At 34.2% G+C, this 16,866-nt stretch overlaps 1 protein-coding gene across 1 annotated transcript in view; it reads left to right on the top strand.

The window, feature by feature from the left end:
- NCAM2 (neural cell adhesion molecule 2) overlaps positions 1 to 16,866 on the top strand; it is a 302,573-nt gene that overhangs the window by 162,691 nt on the left and 123,016 nt on the right. Inside the window, exons 4-6 of the mRNA XM_054211746.1 lie at positions 2,212 to 2,355; positions 7,945 to 8,082; positions 14,327 to 14,444. Coding sequence (XP_054067721.1) covers positions 2,212 to 2,355; positions 7,945 to 8,082; positions 14,327 to 14,444 — 400 coding nt within the window. The remainder of the gene's footprint in view (positions 1 to 2,211; positions 2,356 to 7,944; positions 8,083 to 14,326; positions 14,445 to 16,866) is intronic.

Below are 16,866 nucleotides of genomic sequence, written 5' to 3'. Positions count from 1 at the left end.
TAATTGAATCTCCTGCAGTGTCGTTAACAGATATGATGATGAAGACTTAAATGAAATGCATAGTCACTTTGTAATATTGTAGATCATTTTTCCTTTGTATCTTAGAAAACCATCTTATGAGGGTGTACTGTATGCTGTACGCCTCGGAAAAGAGGAAATATGAAAAAAAAAAGTCATCCTCGTTCTTATGACAAGTACATCTACAACCTATTACAAATATGTGCATAAATAAAAGTGCAGGAAGTACAATATATGTCATTTTAAAAAGTGCAGTTTAGACTGAATTAGTTATTTTTCATGTCAGTCTTTTCCTATTCTTGGACTTATAATGGTCTTTTGCCATAAAGCATTGAAGCTTAATGTGATAAGCAACCGAAATGCGTTTCAATTACAAACAACTGGAGTTTGAGGAATATATTTGAAAAGTAAATATATTCTATCGTGGTAAGAGATTCTCTAAGAGTTTTGGGTTTGTCTGTTTTTCTCCAAATTACTTAAATAACTTTACATTGTACTATATTCTTTAGATCAATCAAAAATGCCTAAAAGCAATACATTGAACAAGTACACTGTGAAGACACAAGGCAAGGCCTTTATTAGTGAAAGCGGGGGCATATGCCAGCAACCTTTCAGCTGAGATATTCTCTAATTTCACTGGAGAATAGTTTTTTTAATATTCATCACAAATTTTTTTGTGGGTGGACTGATCTCTGAGAAAATGCAATGAGACAGAAAGTACAGAGTAGAATCATAAAGCACTGCTTCTGAAAGGTACAGTTTAGTCAGATAACAAAAGACATACAATTTAAAAAAATTCTATTGATAAAACAACCATTAAAATGGTGATGGCAGTTAGAAGAGATTACATGATGGCTTGAAAGCTAGCAGTTCAAAAGATTTCAAGTTTTGTTCAATTCGTTTGTATGCTTAAAACTGCCAGTCACTCCATTAGCAGACTGCTGAGCAAGGTTGAAATCTTTTGAAGTGTTTCTATGTGGTAATTTTAATAATTCTGAGGTTAGATAAACCTGAAGACCTACACAAGAAATGTGAAGGTTTGTTGGAACTGACATGTGAAAGTTTCCTCATCTGTATTTGTGAAGTATTGTGAGGAAAAAGCAGGATACACTGTACTCCTAGGGTCTGGTTCAATACTCACTGACGTCTGTGAGGGTTTTTCTTTTCACTTGCATATGGTCAAATATTTCAAACATTTCATACAAATACTTTGTAAAATTGTACAAGAGATTGATACAACAAAAGTATGCTCCCTCTGCTGTGGGCACTGTGTGGATTATTTGAGCCTGAACGCATATCAATGCGAAAAGGTGGAGGTGGAATTGCATCTCTGACTTATATTCTTCAGAGTGTCCTCTGAAATATAATTGACAGTCTTTGATCCTAGAGAACATAGGTCAGTTTGGTTCTTCTATGTGTAAGAAAATCTTCCAGAAGTTTTTGTCAGGTTTTTGCCATTAGATCTTGTATGAGATGATGGATTAATGCCATATTGGAGGTCTAACACTAAATTCTAAAAATACTGAACTTATTCAACCCACTAATAAATTCAAATATCAAGTTTGGTTGTTTTGGGTTGGAATAATTAAAAGCCTCCTCATCAAGCCTAAAAAAATCTTGTTATTTCCTCAAAAAATGCTACAAATTCATATGACTTAGTTATATTGTTTTTCCATACATTTTCCCACTGGCTTTTCACTTTTTGTTTTACTCAGCTGATGGTTTTCACAGTCATAGGTGAAAGTTCCACCTTTTTAATAAGACTTTTCCTAATAATTTTGGTGATTTTGTTGGAAGTTTTGATGGAATAAAAACTAGAGGTTTTAATTCAATAATAAGATCATGAGGAATAAAATGCACAAGAGAATAAATAGACTATTAACCTGAATTTATAGACCTCTAAAAAAACTACAGTTTCAAAACTAGACTCTGGAACATTGAAAACAATGAAAAATATATTTATAAAACATGCTTAGTTTATATAAATCAAACAGATTTTCATAAATCCTTTCTACAGAGAGAGTGGAAGTTATGTGTCCAGAACTGTTTGAGTCTTGTCTGGGAAAATTATGGAAATAATTCTGTATTATCACAATGAGAACTCTTAATAATTATTTGATTTGGTGTAACAGATAATTTTAATGCTAAATGAACTGGAAAATGCTTACTATATTCTGCTTTTTTCCTTTTCAGAAAAGCTCACTTTCCGAGACATAGTATCTCCACAAGAGTTCAGGCAGGGAGAAGACGCAGAAGTTGTTTGCCGTGTTACTAGTTCACCTGCTCCCATTGTCAGCTGGTTGTATCGGAATGAGGAAGTCACAACTATTGCTGACAGTTAGTATTTTGGTAACTCTTTAAATTATACATTCTAATTAATATTAAAATATTATTGTAGAAGACGACTAATCACATTGTAGTGGAGGATGGATTTTGATTAGCTTATCAGTTTAAGTAGAATTTAACCAGGTTCTGTGGTCTACAGAGAATCCGTATGGAATGGTTTCCTCCATGTATCACATTTTTCCAACGGGGAATTTTGTTCCGATATAACATGAGCATCCAAATGCCCAAAAGATTGCTGGAAGCTCCTTTGCAGGAGCTCTTCCTGGGCTGCCATGTATGTAGGGGTTGAACACATTTTTAAAACACATACAGATAAACTTCACTGTGCACGCAAAGTGATGACACTAAGAAATGCTGCATTGATTCTGGTGTGGTTGTACGTTAGCTCAGAGCCTTTCAGGTGGATAGGATTTTTGCACTATTGTGAGATTTTACTCGTATGAGTGTAAGCTAGCCTTTCGGTTACAAACAACTGGAGATATAAGTGATCTATTTAGGCTATATTCCCTAACAACTAGATTGATAAATTTAGGTGAAGATTAATCTTTCTTGCTGTTAAGAAATCTTTTTTTCATGCCTTGTGAAATAAAAAGACTCAGTTTCATATTACATTTCCAGATTCAAAATCTTCAGTGAAGGATCCGTACCTGTAATTTGTTAGCATAATTTTAAATTAAATAACATCAAATTTGTCTGTCATATCCTAAATGGTGTCTATTAAAAAAGAAGTAAGTAATTATTCTCGTTGAGTTTTAGTTCATAGCAAGTTAAATTCTGAATAATTTCATATACAAACTGAATTGCCTATTGCATTTTATTTGCAGGGCATGAGAAAAACAGTTTCTATTTTAAGCATTCTAGCACTGGCATATTAGGAAGACATGAGATAATGTCATTGCTTTAATTTCATGGCTTTTATGTTATATTCTTGACCATTCTTCATTTGTATATTTACAACTAGTAGGATTTTTGCAGCACAGACTTTTGACAATTTCAGTTTTGCAAATTCTTCACATTTAATAGTATCTATATTTGTATATTCCATTTCAACAGAAGACTGACTTCTTGTCCCAGAAGTCCTGTGCACAAAATGAGAAGTAAAAATGTAAAGATTTTTGCTGTGCAGTATAGTTGAAATAGCTGTGGGTGAAATAGTCTCTCACCATTCTCAATCAGTTTCTCTATATTCCCAATACCTTATCTGCTCCATTGCTGGATTTATAGACTCTTCTGAGTTCTGCAAACAATGATGTGAGTAAGAAGCTGTAAGAGTGGCTGTCCAGTATTCCTCAATTACAAAACCAAACCAAACAAACAATAAAAAAAAAAACCTAGGTAAACAATGACCTCCGAAAGCATTTCTGGCCTTAGATTGTATGTTTAAGGTCTTATAGAGCAATATATAAAGCATAATTTTCTGGAGGTGTTCTGTATTGTTATCTGTATTGTTATCAAGAGCTGAATTGTCATGATGCATAATTCCACTGTATGGGAGTCAGGGATATTTTATTAGCTATAAAAGTGAATGGGTCTGTTTTCATTGATCAGATCTTATCTGGAGTTGTTAGGGACGTTCTCTGTTTTTGCACATTTCTGAGGCTTCAAAGGACATTAAGTACTACCCATTCTACAGTGCTTAAAGCAAATATTGACATTTTACATAGAGATATTTGTATAGTAGTTTGTGGTTGGAGATAACCTTAGAAGAAGATTAACTGCTACTGTTAATACAAATACGCTACATAAATTACCCGCTGCCTGCATAAATACGCATGTTTTATTCTGTTACTGCTCACATCGTTAAGGTATGTCAGAATTCCGCTATCAGATGAGCAGTTTTCTATAAACATAGCATAGGTATGTTATGTAACTATAACGTGTGTAGAAAATTGTATGTTTTATACAACTGGATAGAAAATGTTAGTGACTGGTGCATCTTCCATGTTTCCTGTATGCTTTGGTATATTTTATGGTTTTACAGTCTCAATTATGTAATTCTATTAGGTGGGTGGGTTTTTTTCCCCACATAGGTAATTTTAGTATGTAAGATGATCCTCTTCAGGACCATAATTTATATATGATAAAAGGTTCTGAAAACTTATTAGAATTTACTTTTTGAAAATGCATCTAGTTACAATTCTAGGGAACTGCATGTTATCTTAGGATTGGTGCGGTCCATAGAAAAGCATTCTCTCTTATTCTGCAGGGCTAGATAAGACAGACTTCAAATGAGCCAGGCTAACCCCCTAGATCATATTGCGTAGTCTGTGGCAAGCCAGTTCTGCTCCTTCCTCAGAGAAGTGTCTAAGAACTAGGTTTCCCACTTCAAGTCAGTGGTTTGTGCAGTGGAAAAAGTGGTGCCATTGGTCTGCAGAGACAATGTAGACCTGTTAAAGACGTTTGTGTAAAATGATGTGCAAAGGTGAGTGATAACTTTAGATGGTTAACATGCTGTGTTTAGGTTTGGTCTAGAAGAAGAAATTACTGGGTTGAAAAACAGTCCCTCCTGCAGAGAATGGAATAGTCTGGTTGTACTATTTAATAGGGCATATTTAATAGGAGTCTTGGTCTTCCAGTTTTGCTGAAAGTTTTGATTTTTCTTCAACAGGTCTTTAGTCATGTCCTAGTCTTAGAATGAACAGCTGCGCCTAACCTTTTTATTAGACATTGTGACTCATAGCCTGGTACGTACCCTAGAACACAGTAAAATTTGCAAACCATAAGCCAAAAATTCCTCAAGCTCTGCTTATGAGGTACTGAAAAGGCACAGGCAATCCCTCTTGCCATCCATACCACTTAACGTCTAATTTGGCTGAAGGGGAAGGTGGCGTGACTGTTCTTCTAAATCAGGCATTTGAAGCTGACTGTGTTGAGTCCAGAAAATAGAGTGGTAAGATGGAAGAGTGTAGTGCCTGGTCACTGTCCACATCCACCAACTGTAAGCCATTTAGTACAGGACGCCATTTTTATTACAATAACCATGGGACAGTGAACTTTATCTGTGTGCGCACCATCTGTATGTTTCATGTTGTATTACTAGTTAATTCTATTGCTCTGGACCTGTTCTTTAGTACACGTGAGTGCATCAAGATCTAACCGCTGCCTGTCAAGATTTCAGTGCATTGTTGACCCAGCCAGTCTATGCACAATTGATTCCTGCTGAATGACAATAGTATCATTGTATACTTAATGGCATTTTTACATATGAACTATTCTTTCACAAGCCTACCAAAGGATAAAACATGGAGAACAACAATTTCTAAAGAAAGTCACACATTCAATTCACATTCCATTTATTAAGTTTCCTTATAATATGGCGTGTATTAATTTTGTCTGTATGTAGGGAGTCTGAGTAGCTGAAAAAGGTCCAAAATGTTTTTCTTTTGTTATACCTAGTATATTCATGGGAATGTCTCCTGCTGTTTCCATTAAATACTTCTTCAATGAAAGTTGAAAAGGTATCCAGCCAACACCTACAGGTGTTCTTTCCTGTTACTAAATAAACTCTCATTTTTCATAATTTTAAAGAAATAAAGATGATCTCCAGTCCTCTCATTCACCTCACACTTTAAATATTTATGTTAACTAAAAAAAAGAGGTTACTGATTCTTAAAGAGGGCATAGATCTCAGCTTTTCAAAACATTTTGAAGCACAGCTCTCTGGGAATTGTGTAGGGACAGGATAAAAAAAAGATGATATAATTTGTATGTGTTAGTGTGTGAAATGGCATTAATGTTCAAGCATGTCTTTAATAAACCATACGTAATTAGCATAAATGCGTTGAGGCCACTGATGTCCTGTAAACCTCTATCAGGTGAAGCATAATTAAATTTTCTTTTTACATTTTTCTGATAGAGTTCTTGGTAATGAAGCAGAACCCACATGGCATAAAAAGCGGTTTTATTTGTAAATATATATGTACATATGTTCTACGAATAGACTATTAGCTGTATAACTACATAAAAGCTTTTCTACCAAATGCTGTTTATCACTGGTTTTGAATATCAGTGTTGTGTTGTGGGAAATCTAGCATGCTTTAAAAATCTAGCAGAACCAAAAAAGAAAGCAAAATGAAAAATGACACTTGGTTGCTAGTTAAAACTGAAAGCTAGTGAATCTCATCCTCCAATACTGAAAGGATGACACTGGTTCAAATAGCACAAGACAGCTGAATAACAAGTACGCAGGTTCTTCAAAAACCTCATACAGCTAACTGCAGGAAGTAATTCTCCTCAAAAGAGTCCATTAATATTGACTCTTAATGAAATTAATATGGTGGGTTGACCTTGGCCAGCTTCCAGGCACCCACCTATCTGCTCTCTCACCCTCCACAACAGGACAGGGGGAGAACATGAGATGAAAAAACTCGTGGGTGGAGATAAAGGGTGGGAGATCACTCACGAATTACCAGCACAGGCAAAACAGATTTGAATTGGGTAAAATTAATTTAATTTATTGTTAGTTAAATAGAGTTGAATGGTGAGACACAAAGACAAAATTAAAGCAACATCTCCCCCCTACCTGGAGCATCTCCTCCCCTTCCGCCTTCTCTCATCTTGGTGCTTGCAGGTCTGTTTGTCTCATTTTTCTCGTTCTTCTCTCTCACGGTTACTGCACAGCATTTTGCTCTTTCTTGCACAGGCTTTTGCAGAGGTGCCACCTGGGCTGTGGGGCTCAGATGTTCCCTGCGGTGGGTCTGCTGGAGCTCGCTGGAACCAGCTCGGTCTGGCACAGGGCAACCCTGGCCTCTCCTGAAGAGGCCGCCCCTGCAGCCCTCCTGCTGCCAACATCTTGCCATGTAAACCCAATACACTAGCTCAGACAGGAAGGAGAGAAACATTAAATTCAGATTCAGTTTACTCTTGCAGATTATAATTTTGCTGTTGCGTGTGCGGGGAAGTGTATGCACACTTGTTCAGAATCTGATTTTTTCAATGAACTCAAGACACTCAAAAGGCCTATTGAATATCATTATATGCTAGACTATGCAGAAAGTGGAGTGGTTTGTTGGATTATGTCTTCGTAGCCATTTCTGTGAAGTGTTAGACTACAGTCAGATACATCATTGACTGAGTAATAGTGAATGAACAAAGGAACAGGAGGAGGGAAGGTGAGCAAGCAAGCTGAGAAATGATTAGCACAGTGACATAAAATGGGCACAAAGACAGTTGGTTATTCTAGATAAAGAGGGAAGAAGTATTTCTAACTTATTTTATTATATATCACTCAATTTATCTTTTTTCCATCTCTCTAATCTTTTTGATAGTCTGTGTAGGTGTTCATGAATATTCCACTAATTTTGCAATATTTTATAAATTTACATTTGATGACTCCTCAGAGTAAGTAAGAAGTTACGGACAGAAAATTCAGATTGAATTTTAGGAAATGGCAATGCATTTTGGAGTGAGAAAAAAAACCCAAATTTCTTGACTGGCATTTTACTTTTAAATTGTCAAATGTTTTTTCTATGAGCATTCTGATTGTATAGAGAAAGTACATAAATATTACTCATTTAAGTTAGCATTCCTCGTGTTGTCTTGATTTACTAACCCCACTTAATTTCTTACTTGCCTTTCTAGATCGATTTGCAGTATTAGCAAACAATAATCTCCAAATTCTTAATATCAATAAAAGTGATGAAGGAGTATACAGATGTGAAGGAAGAGTGGAAGCTAGAGGAGAAATTGACTTTCGGGACATAATTGTTATTGTGAATGGTAAGAAATAAAAGTTTTTGAATTGACTTCTTGCTTTACTTGATTTTCATAGCCTATTTTAAACTATATCAGTTTGTAAAAATTCCTGATTAAACTGGTTAATATAGTTGTCATGTCTTTAGTATCGTTTTCCTATAAATGTAATTGCTTAATATTTTTTAAAAATCTACAATACTTTGTAAATAGAATTCATTACATTTCATAATATCACATTACATAAATACATAAAAGCTGGATTATTGCTTTTAATCATTCATGGAACATTGACAATCACTGCAAGACTTGAGTTTCAGATTATAATATATAGTAGTTCAGTTCACCCTCTATTTTTTCAGTTCAACATTTCAATATTTACTGTTGAAATACCACACTTGATTTTTTCAATTATTCACCTTCACTGCATTGAATGTATTTTAGTAACTGTTACAAAAGTCACAGATACAATTTATTAAGATTAACAGCATTACTTATAGATTTTTAACATTTTATTTTTATGAGGAGTAAAATATATAGTGAGTTATCTGAAAAGTGGCATTATGCATTTTATCAGTTTATAATAAACCTTTAAGAAGGAATATGGATGGATTAAGATGAGATGGAGCCTTTAGCTCAAGCTGTCTCTTAAATTCAGGGTTGACCTGTTGTAAAATAAATATCTTTTCATATATTGTCCGGAAAGGACACAGTTCCTAAAGGGCATTTTTTATCTATGCATTCTGTTTAATGTCATTTTTTCAATGAAGCTACTTCCATCGTGCCTATTACATTCTGAGTTTTGAATGCTTTGTCCTTGACTGGTCCTTCTTGGCAAACCCCAGTTTACGGAAGATATTACATAAGTTGAATTCTCAGTTAATTTCAGGAGAAAGTGCAGCTTCTGGCACAGGTATTATTTAATCCACATAGTCAATCTTTGAAGCAGAATTCCTTAGACTGTGGTAGATATTACACAGGCAGTGGCAGGAAATGGGTGATTACCCTACGTATTGTGATAGAATATAACAGTACATGCCCTACACAGTGTGAAGACCCCCAACAAATTGCTTTCCTCTCTGTGCATTGTGCTGCTGCATTAGTTTGACTCCTGGTTGTGTACAGTTCCAACAGTGCATCTGATAGCATTTAAAATTGAATGAGATTTTCTGCTGCTGCTATATATACACGTGAATATGAACCTACATTGTGAAAACCTTTCACTTCTATTGGATATTTATATGCTGTTGAGCTGAGAACAAGCCTGTATTTGACCTAAAACTTCAGATTGAAGACTATGGTCTGACTTCACATCTTTTACTGGTGGATTACATCCTCGAATGTAGATCCTCATATATTTATTATGACTCTAGCTAAGAAAGCTAATACTCAGTTAGCTCTAGACTTCAGTTCATAGTTGGGAGGAGAAGGGGTTGCCAATTGGGCGATTCTGCCATGGTCACTCACGTAGAGTAGTATCAATTAAGAGCTATTTTCTGCTTCGTTTATAGGAATAAATAGGTTTTCCTACATAAAACTTGGCCCAAAATTACTTTTAGGGTAATATTAAAAATCAGAAAGAAAGAAAAATTGTATTGCTCTTTGGTGAAAAGAAAAACCTATGAATGAATCGGATTCAGAAAAGAAAAGAGGAGAAAAAAAAAAAGGAAAAAAAAAAGGAGCAATCTGTAGGCCAGTAAAAGCTACGTGGCTGTATTTCCACCATGTTGTCTTTTTTTTTTTTCTTTTTTAAAAAAAAGGCAAAAAAGCAAAAGCAATAATGATTACTTTGGATGATAATATCATGGCAATATTTGTATGTAGAAACTATTCAAATTTAGAACTTTACTGTTTATTTCCTTATATTGCAGTAGTGCCTACAGGATCTATAGAAAGACCTAAGATCTATACAAACACATAGTAAGAACCACACAAGGTCTCCAAAGCTGGATAAAGTGCAGCTAAAAAACAAAGAAATAGGAATGCTTAAGGAGAGCTGGCACGCCATGTAACCCATAAATTTATATTTAAAAAATTTAAAATTTTTGTGACAGTCTGTAGGGAGAGGTGAATGTAGAGAATGATGAGATTAATAATTAAATCAATAATATTAGTCCTTGCTTTCACATATGTATTTAGGGTTTAAAGTGGAAATACATTTTCAGGAGGAATATAGGGGCTGATGTAGCTTTGCTGATTTATTTGCAGAGTAGCAGAATTCTCTACTGCAAACAGTATGTGGGTATGTTACTTTCTAAATGTCTTCTTTTTTATATAGCAAGGGTTGATATTGTTTCTGTTTCTACAAATATAATTTGTTCTAATGCTCATGCACCACTCGAAAATGTAAGCTATAATAGAATAGTGTGAAATGTCAGATTCCCTTTTGCAAGAATAATGACGAAGATTTAATTAAAACAGGAACTATTAGCTATCCTTCTCACGGTCTTAGAGTATTATCCATGGTGCAGGTGACCCATACATCCTCTGATTCAGGGCACAGATTTGAACTAAGATCACCTTTTCTGTGAGCGAGTACTTTATTTGGTACTGTTTCTCTATCTCTCTGTCCAACTAAAAAGAGAGGACAGAGAGAGTGGAAAAACATTGAGAGGCTGAAAGCACCCGGGCCTTAAAGCATGCTGATGAAGACCAGTCTCTTCAAATCCTCTCAAGAAGAGGAGAAAATTAAACCTAGGATAAAACCTATGATTCTTCTATTTAAGAACAAGAGGTAAGTTCCCTCTTGGGCCATTCTGGTCATAACTGAGTCATCTCTGCCCTGTGGATGACACTTGCCTATGGAATGGTTTCTTGTGCTATGTGGAAGCAAGAAAAATTTATGGCCACTAGAACTATTACTATAAAATGAAGGATTAGACCTTGCAACCACCAAAATAAAATGGTGAAAAGCCACTTCCTGAATGATTTAGAACATGTTGCAGATTCATTCTTTCTTTGGCTGAAGTTAGGTGTCTGTACCCATATTTAGGTACCTAAGTAGCAGAAATTTTCACAGTTGATGAAGCAGCATGTGCAAGTGATGTTGACTAAGTGGAAATTAATTGAACTTTTTAACTTAGATACCTAGATGGAGCATTATTATTTTCCTTATTAACAATAACTTCCTAAGAAACTGAAACTAGGTGGCTTGCATTTTTTTTAATTATTTTTTATTTTTAGTGGAGTAGTAAGTAGGACTAATTTCTTATGAATTTCTTACATTAAATAGGAAATTTCCTGTTTTGTAATTGTGATTTAAATTTAAAATAGTCTAAGTCTTCGTGTTAAATAGTGGGCACTTATAACTACACATAAAGATAATGTTGTAGAGATGTATCTCATTTTGAAGAGACGGAATTAACAAAGACAATGGGGCATATCTTGAAAATATTTCTTCCATTCTCCCCTCCATCTGGATGCTAAGCTGGTTGACATAACATTGGCTAATTCACATCTGGGAGAGATGTAAATATCAGGAAGAAGAAATGAAATGGATAGCATTTCTGTCAGACAGTAGTAGAGCATTTTCTCTGCTATACCAGTGTGTAAACTAGCTGATCATAGCAGCAGTTATGACTCAGGTCACATACACATAGTTTTAAAAGCTAAAAGCTGTAAAAAAAAGATATTTTGAAAGTGATATTCAGTGTTCTGGTTAGTGTTGCAAGACCGAGATGAACAGTTTGATAGTGAAGGCTGTGAAATGCAAAACAAATCCTCTCTCTAATAACTTATGGAAAAGAAAAAAAACGAGTAAATTTGAAGAGGAAGTTTTAAAATCTGTTTGCCTAGATTATTGGCCCACATATTCAGAGGTTCATTGCCCCGGGGACATGGTATTTCCATATCCAATCTGTAGCCCAGGCATTTTCAGATAGGAAGGAAGTGATCTGTGAAACAGACTTACCATAAAAAAAGCGTGAAAGCAACTTACAGTAAGTAAATGGATGTTAAAAAACCTTTTTAGTTTTAGCAGGCTGTTCATTATATTGGTTTAATTTTTTGTATGATGCTTTAAAGATTACGTACAAACAGAATGCAACTTTACTCAAAAATAGATTAAATAGATAAAAGTAAATCTTGGAACAAAGTTTGATATATAAAATGTTGTTTCTAATGTATGGAAATGTTTGGGGGTTATAATGGATAATAAATTGAAATACATTTGAGCTAGATTATATCTTTAAAATCTAATGTTTAGGTATCTTTTTCTACTTGCAACACTGAACTTTTTATAGCATTTCTTCTCTATCCGTATTTACAGTGAGGTCTAAATGGCATTCTTTTGTTAAAAAAAAAGGTTAGTATAAAATAGAACAAAAGAATTCAAGTTTTCCTGAAAACAAAAACTTATTTTTTGTTCTCTCTCTCGGTAAATGGACTTACTAGTTTTATTTCTTTCAGATTTCTTTGCTGTCTGGGAAGTTCATAAGTTTGACAGACTTCCTGACCTTCCTGATATAAACAAAAAATAATTGTTTTCACTTAAATATGACTGAATTTTACCATTTTGTTTTAAGTTTGAAATGTGATAGACTTGCCAATATAGCTTCATTTGGCTTTTTCCTCTTATAGGTTCACACTTTGGTTCCATCCTACATACATACAAGAACAGAACCAAAGATGAACAAATCTCTTCCCAGAAAGAATGATGAGAAAAATAAATTTGATGTTTGAAAAGAAAAATAATATTTAATTTCAGTGTCACTGCAGTGTATCTTGGAAGATTGAAGTGCTTAAGTAAAGTGCTGAACCAAGTCACAGTCCTGTAGTTCTTAGCTGTGAGCAGTGAAGAACTTGATACTGCTGGCAAAGAATTGTTTCATCCCCTTATGTTAATGAGTGTATTTTCAGGCCTAGACATTAGAATGCACTGCAAAATAGCTAAAATGTATACAACATTTTCTAAGTGACATTTTTTCATGCAAGATGTTGCACAGCAGAAGGGTTTTGTATGCCAAGTAATGGCCCGTGAAATTTTGGATAGGAAAGAAGTGATCTGTGAAACACTTAAATTTCAGCACACATTAAAAAGTGTGAAAAGTACATTTACTTACTGATCATTGATAATTTTGGTACATCATTTTTTAATAATTTGGTACATTTAAGGTTCAGAAGCTGGACAGGCTTCTGAAGGAGAATACTAAAGCTAAAATATTTGGTGCAAAGCAACAAAAGTTGATTCTTAACAGTTTGTGAGAAAAATATGTGTAAGTGCAATGGGAAGCTAAAAGCAAATTCATTTGGGTTACCTGTTTCTCCTTCTTTTCTCTAGTGAAAATTAAAGCTAAAAAGCATGACTCTGAGTCACTGATGATAGGATGTTCTTGCTGGCAGAGACCTACGTTTTGTGAAGCCCTAATCTTCTTTTCCTGTTCCTCTTGCTTTCCCTGACATTCCTTCTTTTCCACATATCCCCTTCTTTCCAGTCTGCTGGGATTGTTTTTATTGTTTATTCGCTTCACAGTTAATGGTAACAGATTAACGACAGCTGTCTTAAAATTACCGTATAAACACAGATATTAAATATCAGCCTGTGAGTTGTTCTGTCTTAAAAATTATTGCTATTTTTTCTGTTGGGTAGAGGTTCTCTGTGGACTGTTACAGTTTTAGTCATAACTTCATCCCATCAAGAACAGACAAAATCTGTTGCTTTCTGAACACATTAAAATTTTTTGGAAATATCATCTCCAAAAATAGATTGTATCCTTTGGGTTTTATCACCTTTCACTTTTTGAAGCTGGTGATACTCCTGCCCAGGAAATATGCAGGAGTTTAGTAAAAAGAATTAAATATGCATAATCAAGACTACTGCGTACTTTTTTAAAAGCACTGTCTGACATCAGTACATGGTTGTATGTCATCTTTATAAATGAATGAAAGATAAAAAAAAAAAAGTAGAGATACATTTTCATTTGAGATAGTTAAATTAGTACCAGTCATAACTCTGTTGTGTCTTATACATGCTAGGTATAACTAGTTACTTTTAAATGTTCTGTAAAAAAATGGAAGAACTGCGGAAAAAGAGTTCTAAAAATTTATTCTAGTGCAAAAAAAAAAATGTTATGAATGCCCTGTTAATATTAAAATTCTTGTGTAAAAAAGAAAAGAAATGCTAATATCAGTGATTTATATTGTAACTTGATCCCTAATTGTAACCATAAATCCCAAAATTAGCAAAAGATCCTATCCTGTGCTTTAAATTTCTCCGGAAACACATAAAGTCATTTATTTTTCCATTAACATGACATAATGCTTTATTTTCCAGTTCCCCCTGCAATTACTCTGCTACAGAAATCCTTTAATGCCACTGCAGATCGAGGAGAGGCAATAACTTTTTTCTGCAGAGCCATTGGATCACCTCCACCTGAAATCAGTTGGTATAGGTAAGTTCGCTTGAGGTCCTCACATCTGAGCACATTGTTTTAATGTGTCACAATTTTCTATCACAGTCCATTAATCTGTGCAACCTTAATTTCTTTACTGAATTTTAAGAGCATCTGCTGTCCATTTCAGTTCGAACTACTAAAGCTAGATTCAGCATCAATAAGTGAATGAACTCACACAAATTCAATTGCACTCAAGTTACCAGCAAGTGAGATATATGTAAAAAGTAACTAAAATACCATATTGGCATAATTCCCCTCAAATTCATATTTGAAGGGAAACACGTAAAGCTGAAGCAATGAGTCCGTATCTCAAAAAGAATAGAAGCAAAAATCTCACAACAACTTTTGTACATGAATGCATCAGGTAAAATCATATGCAGTTATGCAATAAATAAATATCCAATATAGATCTGCAGAAGTGATAACAAAGATAACATTTTTCTCATCTGTAGAAATAAATTTTAACCATAACACTCCGTTTCAATGAGATTCAGGAAGTATGGCTTTAGAAACCCTTAGGGTATGGAACGTTTCACTGAGTAAGTTTCAAGTGCATTTTATGTAATTTTAAAAATGTAATATGTTTTGAAAATGGTACTGCTTTTAAAGTTCATGTGTGTTTTCTGATGATATCAATGACATGAACATTGGGAACACTTACCATTTCATTTGGGAACACTTACCATATAACATCTGTAAAAATTTAGATATGCATACACCGTATATTCTTTCAAATTTAACAAAGATGTGTATCACTTTTGGGATATAAAGTATCTCACACTCATCGTACCAGTGCACATTTCTATTTTATACCTGAATAATTTGCGAATACATATACTATTTCAGGTGAATTAAAAGGTTGCTGCATTTTCAAAATGGACATAGAAAGAATTTCCATAAATTCTTAATCTCCTTTGGAATCTTTGAACAATGTTAGATTCATTTTAAAAGTTACCTTCATTTGACTGACAACTTTATCTTAACATGCCGTAAGTCAAATATGGATTTAAATTTTTTTCTTTTGCAATTTAAATCTCAGGAGATGTAAATAAACAGAATGCAAAGTTAATTCCTTAATGGGGCTTAGAATTCAAAATTTAGTGAAGAGGAGGAAAAAGAAAAACAAAATATGCAGAGTCCAAATTAAAGAACTGATACTGAATTCAAATTAAGGTTGAATATTCTGATTACTTAATGTCTTTGAAGTAATTTTTTACAATGTATGTCTTATCTGGCCAGAATTCTTAAGAGTTATCTGCAATCTGGCATCCTAAATGGCCTTGTTGTAAGACAACCAACATGAACGTTTTATATTGTTAAGAAAGAATGCATAGATTTCCACAGTTTGTGGATAACTCTGTTTACAGTTGTGTGGTTTTTTAGAATATTTTATAAATATAACAGTATGTACACAGGCTAAGCATCTTGGAGAGACACCTCTGCTTATCAGAGCCTACTGAAAGATTTTCCTTCAGTTTGTCAGCCCCTGAAGCCACTGACTTTTTTAAACCATTCATTAAATAACTTTTAAAAGATTTTATTTCCTATTTCAGGAACTATCTCATAGTGAGGAAAATTGGCTTATGTGCCTCCCTTCCCTGTTTGTTTGTTTGGGTTTTTTTTTCCTTTCATTGTCTTTTTATTTTATCTTATTAGGCTATATAAGTTCTTGGCAGTAGAAAATATTCTTGCTTTTTTATCTGCTGACAGTGAGAGGTTGCAAAGTGGTAGGTGAAAAGGCCCCTGGCCTCTGTGATGGAATATTATCATTGATATGCAAATGGGGGAAAAAAGATGGGGGGAGCTAAATTATTTTTTTCTGGAGGAAGCAAACTTGATCTTAATTGTGTTCCAGTACTAAATTTCTGCATCAAATTTCTGAAATCTCTGTCCTGAGCTGATCAGTTCCCTTTTCACTCACATATTAGTAGCCAGTTAAAAGGATTCAGAATCTGCTGACATCTTTTCCTTGTCATTGGACTTACCTTGCAGGTATGTCAAGATAAAGACCTTAGTTTTCTAGAATATTTCAGATTCTTTTTCTTTAGAAATTAGACTGAGCATAAACTAGATCAAGATAATCCTTCTTGATTTTGATCACTTGTCAGTGATATGAAAGTCTATCAAATCTGATTTATCTAATATTAATATGCATGACATCAATTGAGAACCTAATTGAATCCATTTATCAGAATTAATGGCCAAGGTGTCATATTTCCAATTTCATCGCATTTAGTGTATTTTTTGGTGTTGAATGTAAGTTAATATTAACCCAGTTTTATGCAAGTATTTATTTTTTGATAAACAAGTGGAATTACATCTTGAATTTGATTAAGTGTTAATGCTCATTTAGAAGGATTATAACCTTTGGTTACGCAAGTTATGGGAATCATGTGTCCACTTTTGTTCCCAGCTGTAC

This window comes from Rissa tridactyla, chromosome 1 (assembly GCF_028500815.1).
Source record: "Rissa tridactyla isolate bRisTri1 chromosome 1, bRisTri1.patW.cur.20221130, whole genome shotgun sequence".
In the NCBI taxonomy this organism is placed as follows: domain Eukaryota; kingdom Metazoa; phylum Chordata; class Aves; order Charadriiformes; family Laridae; genus Rissa; species Rissa tridactyla.
This window is presented reverse-complemented; position numbering and strand designations above follow the sequence as displayed.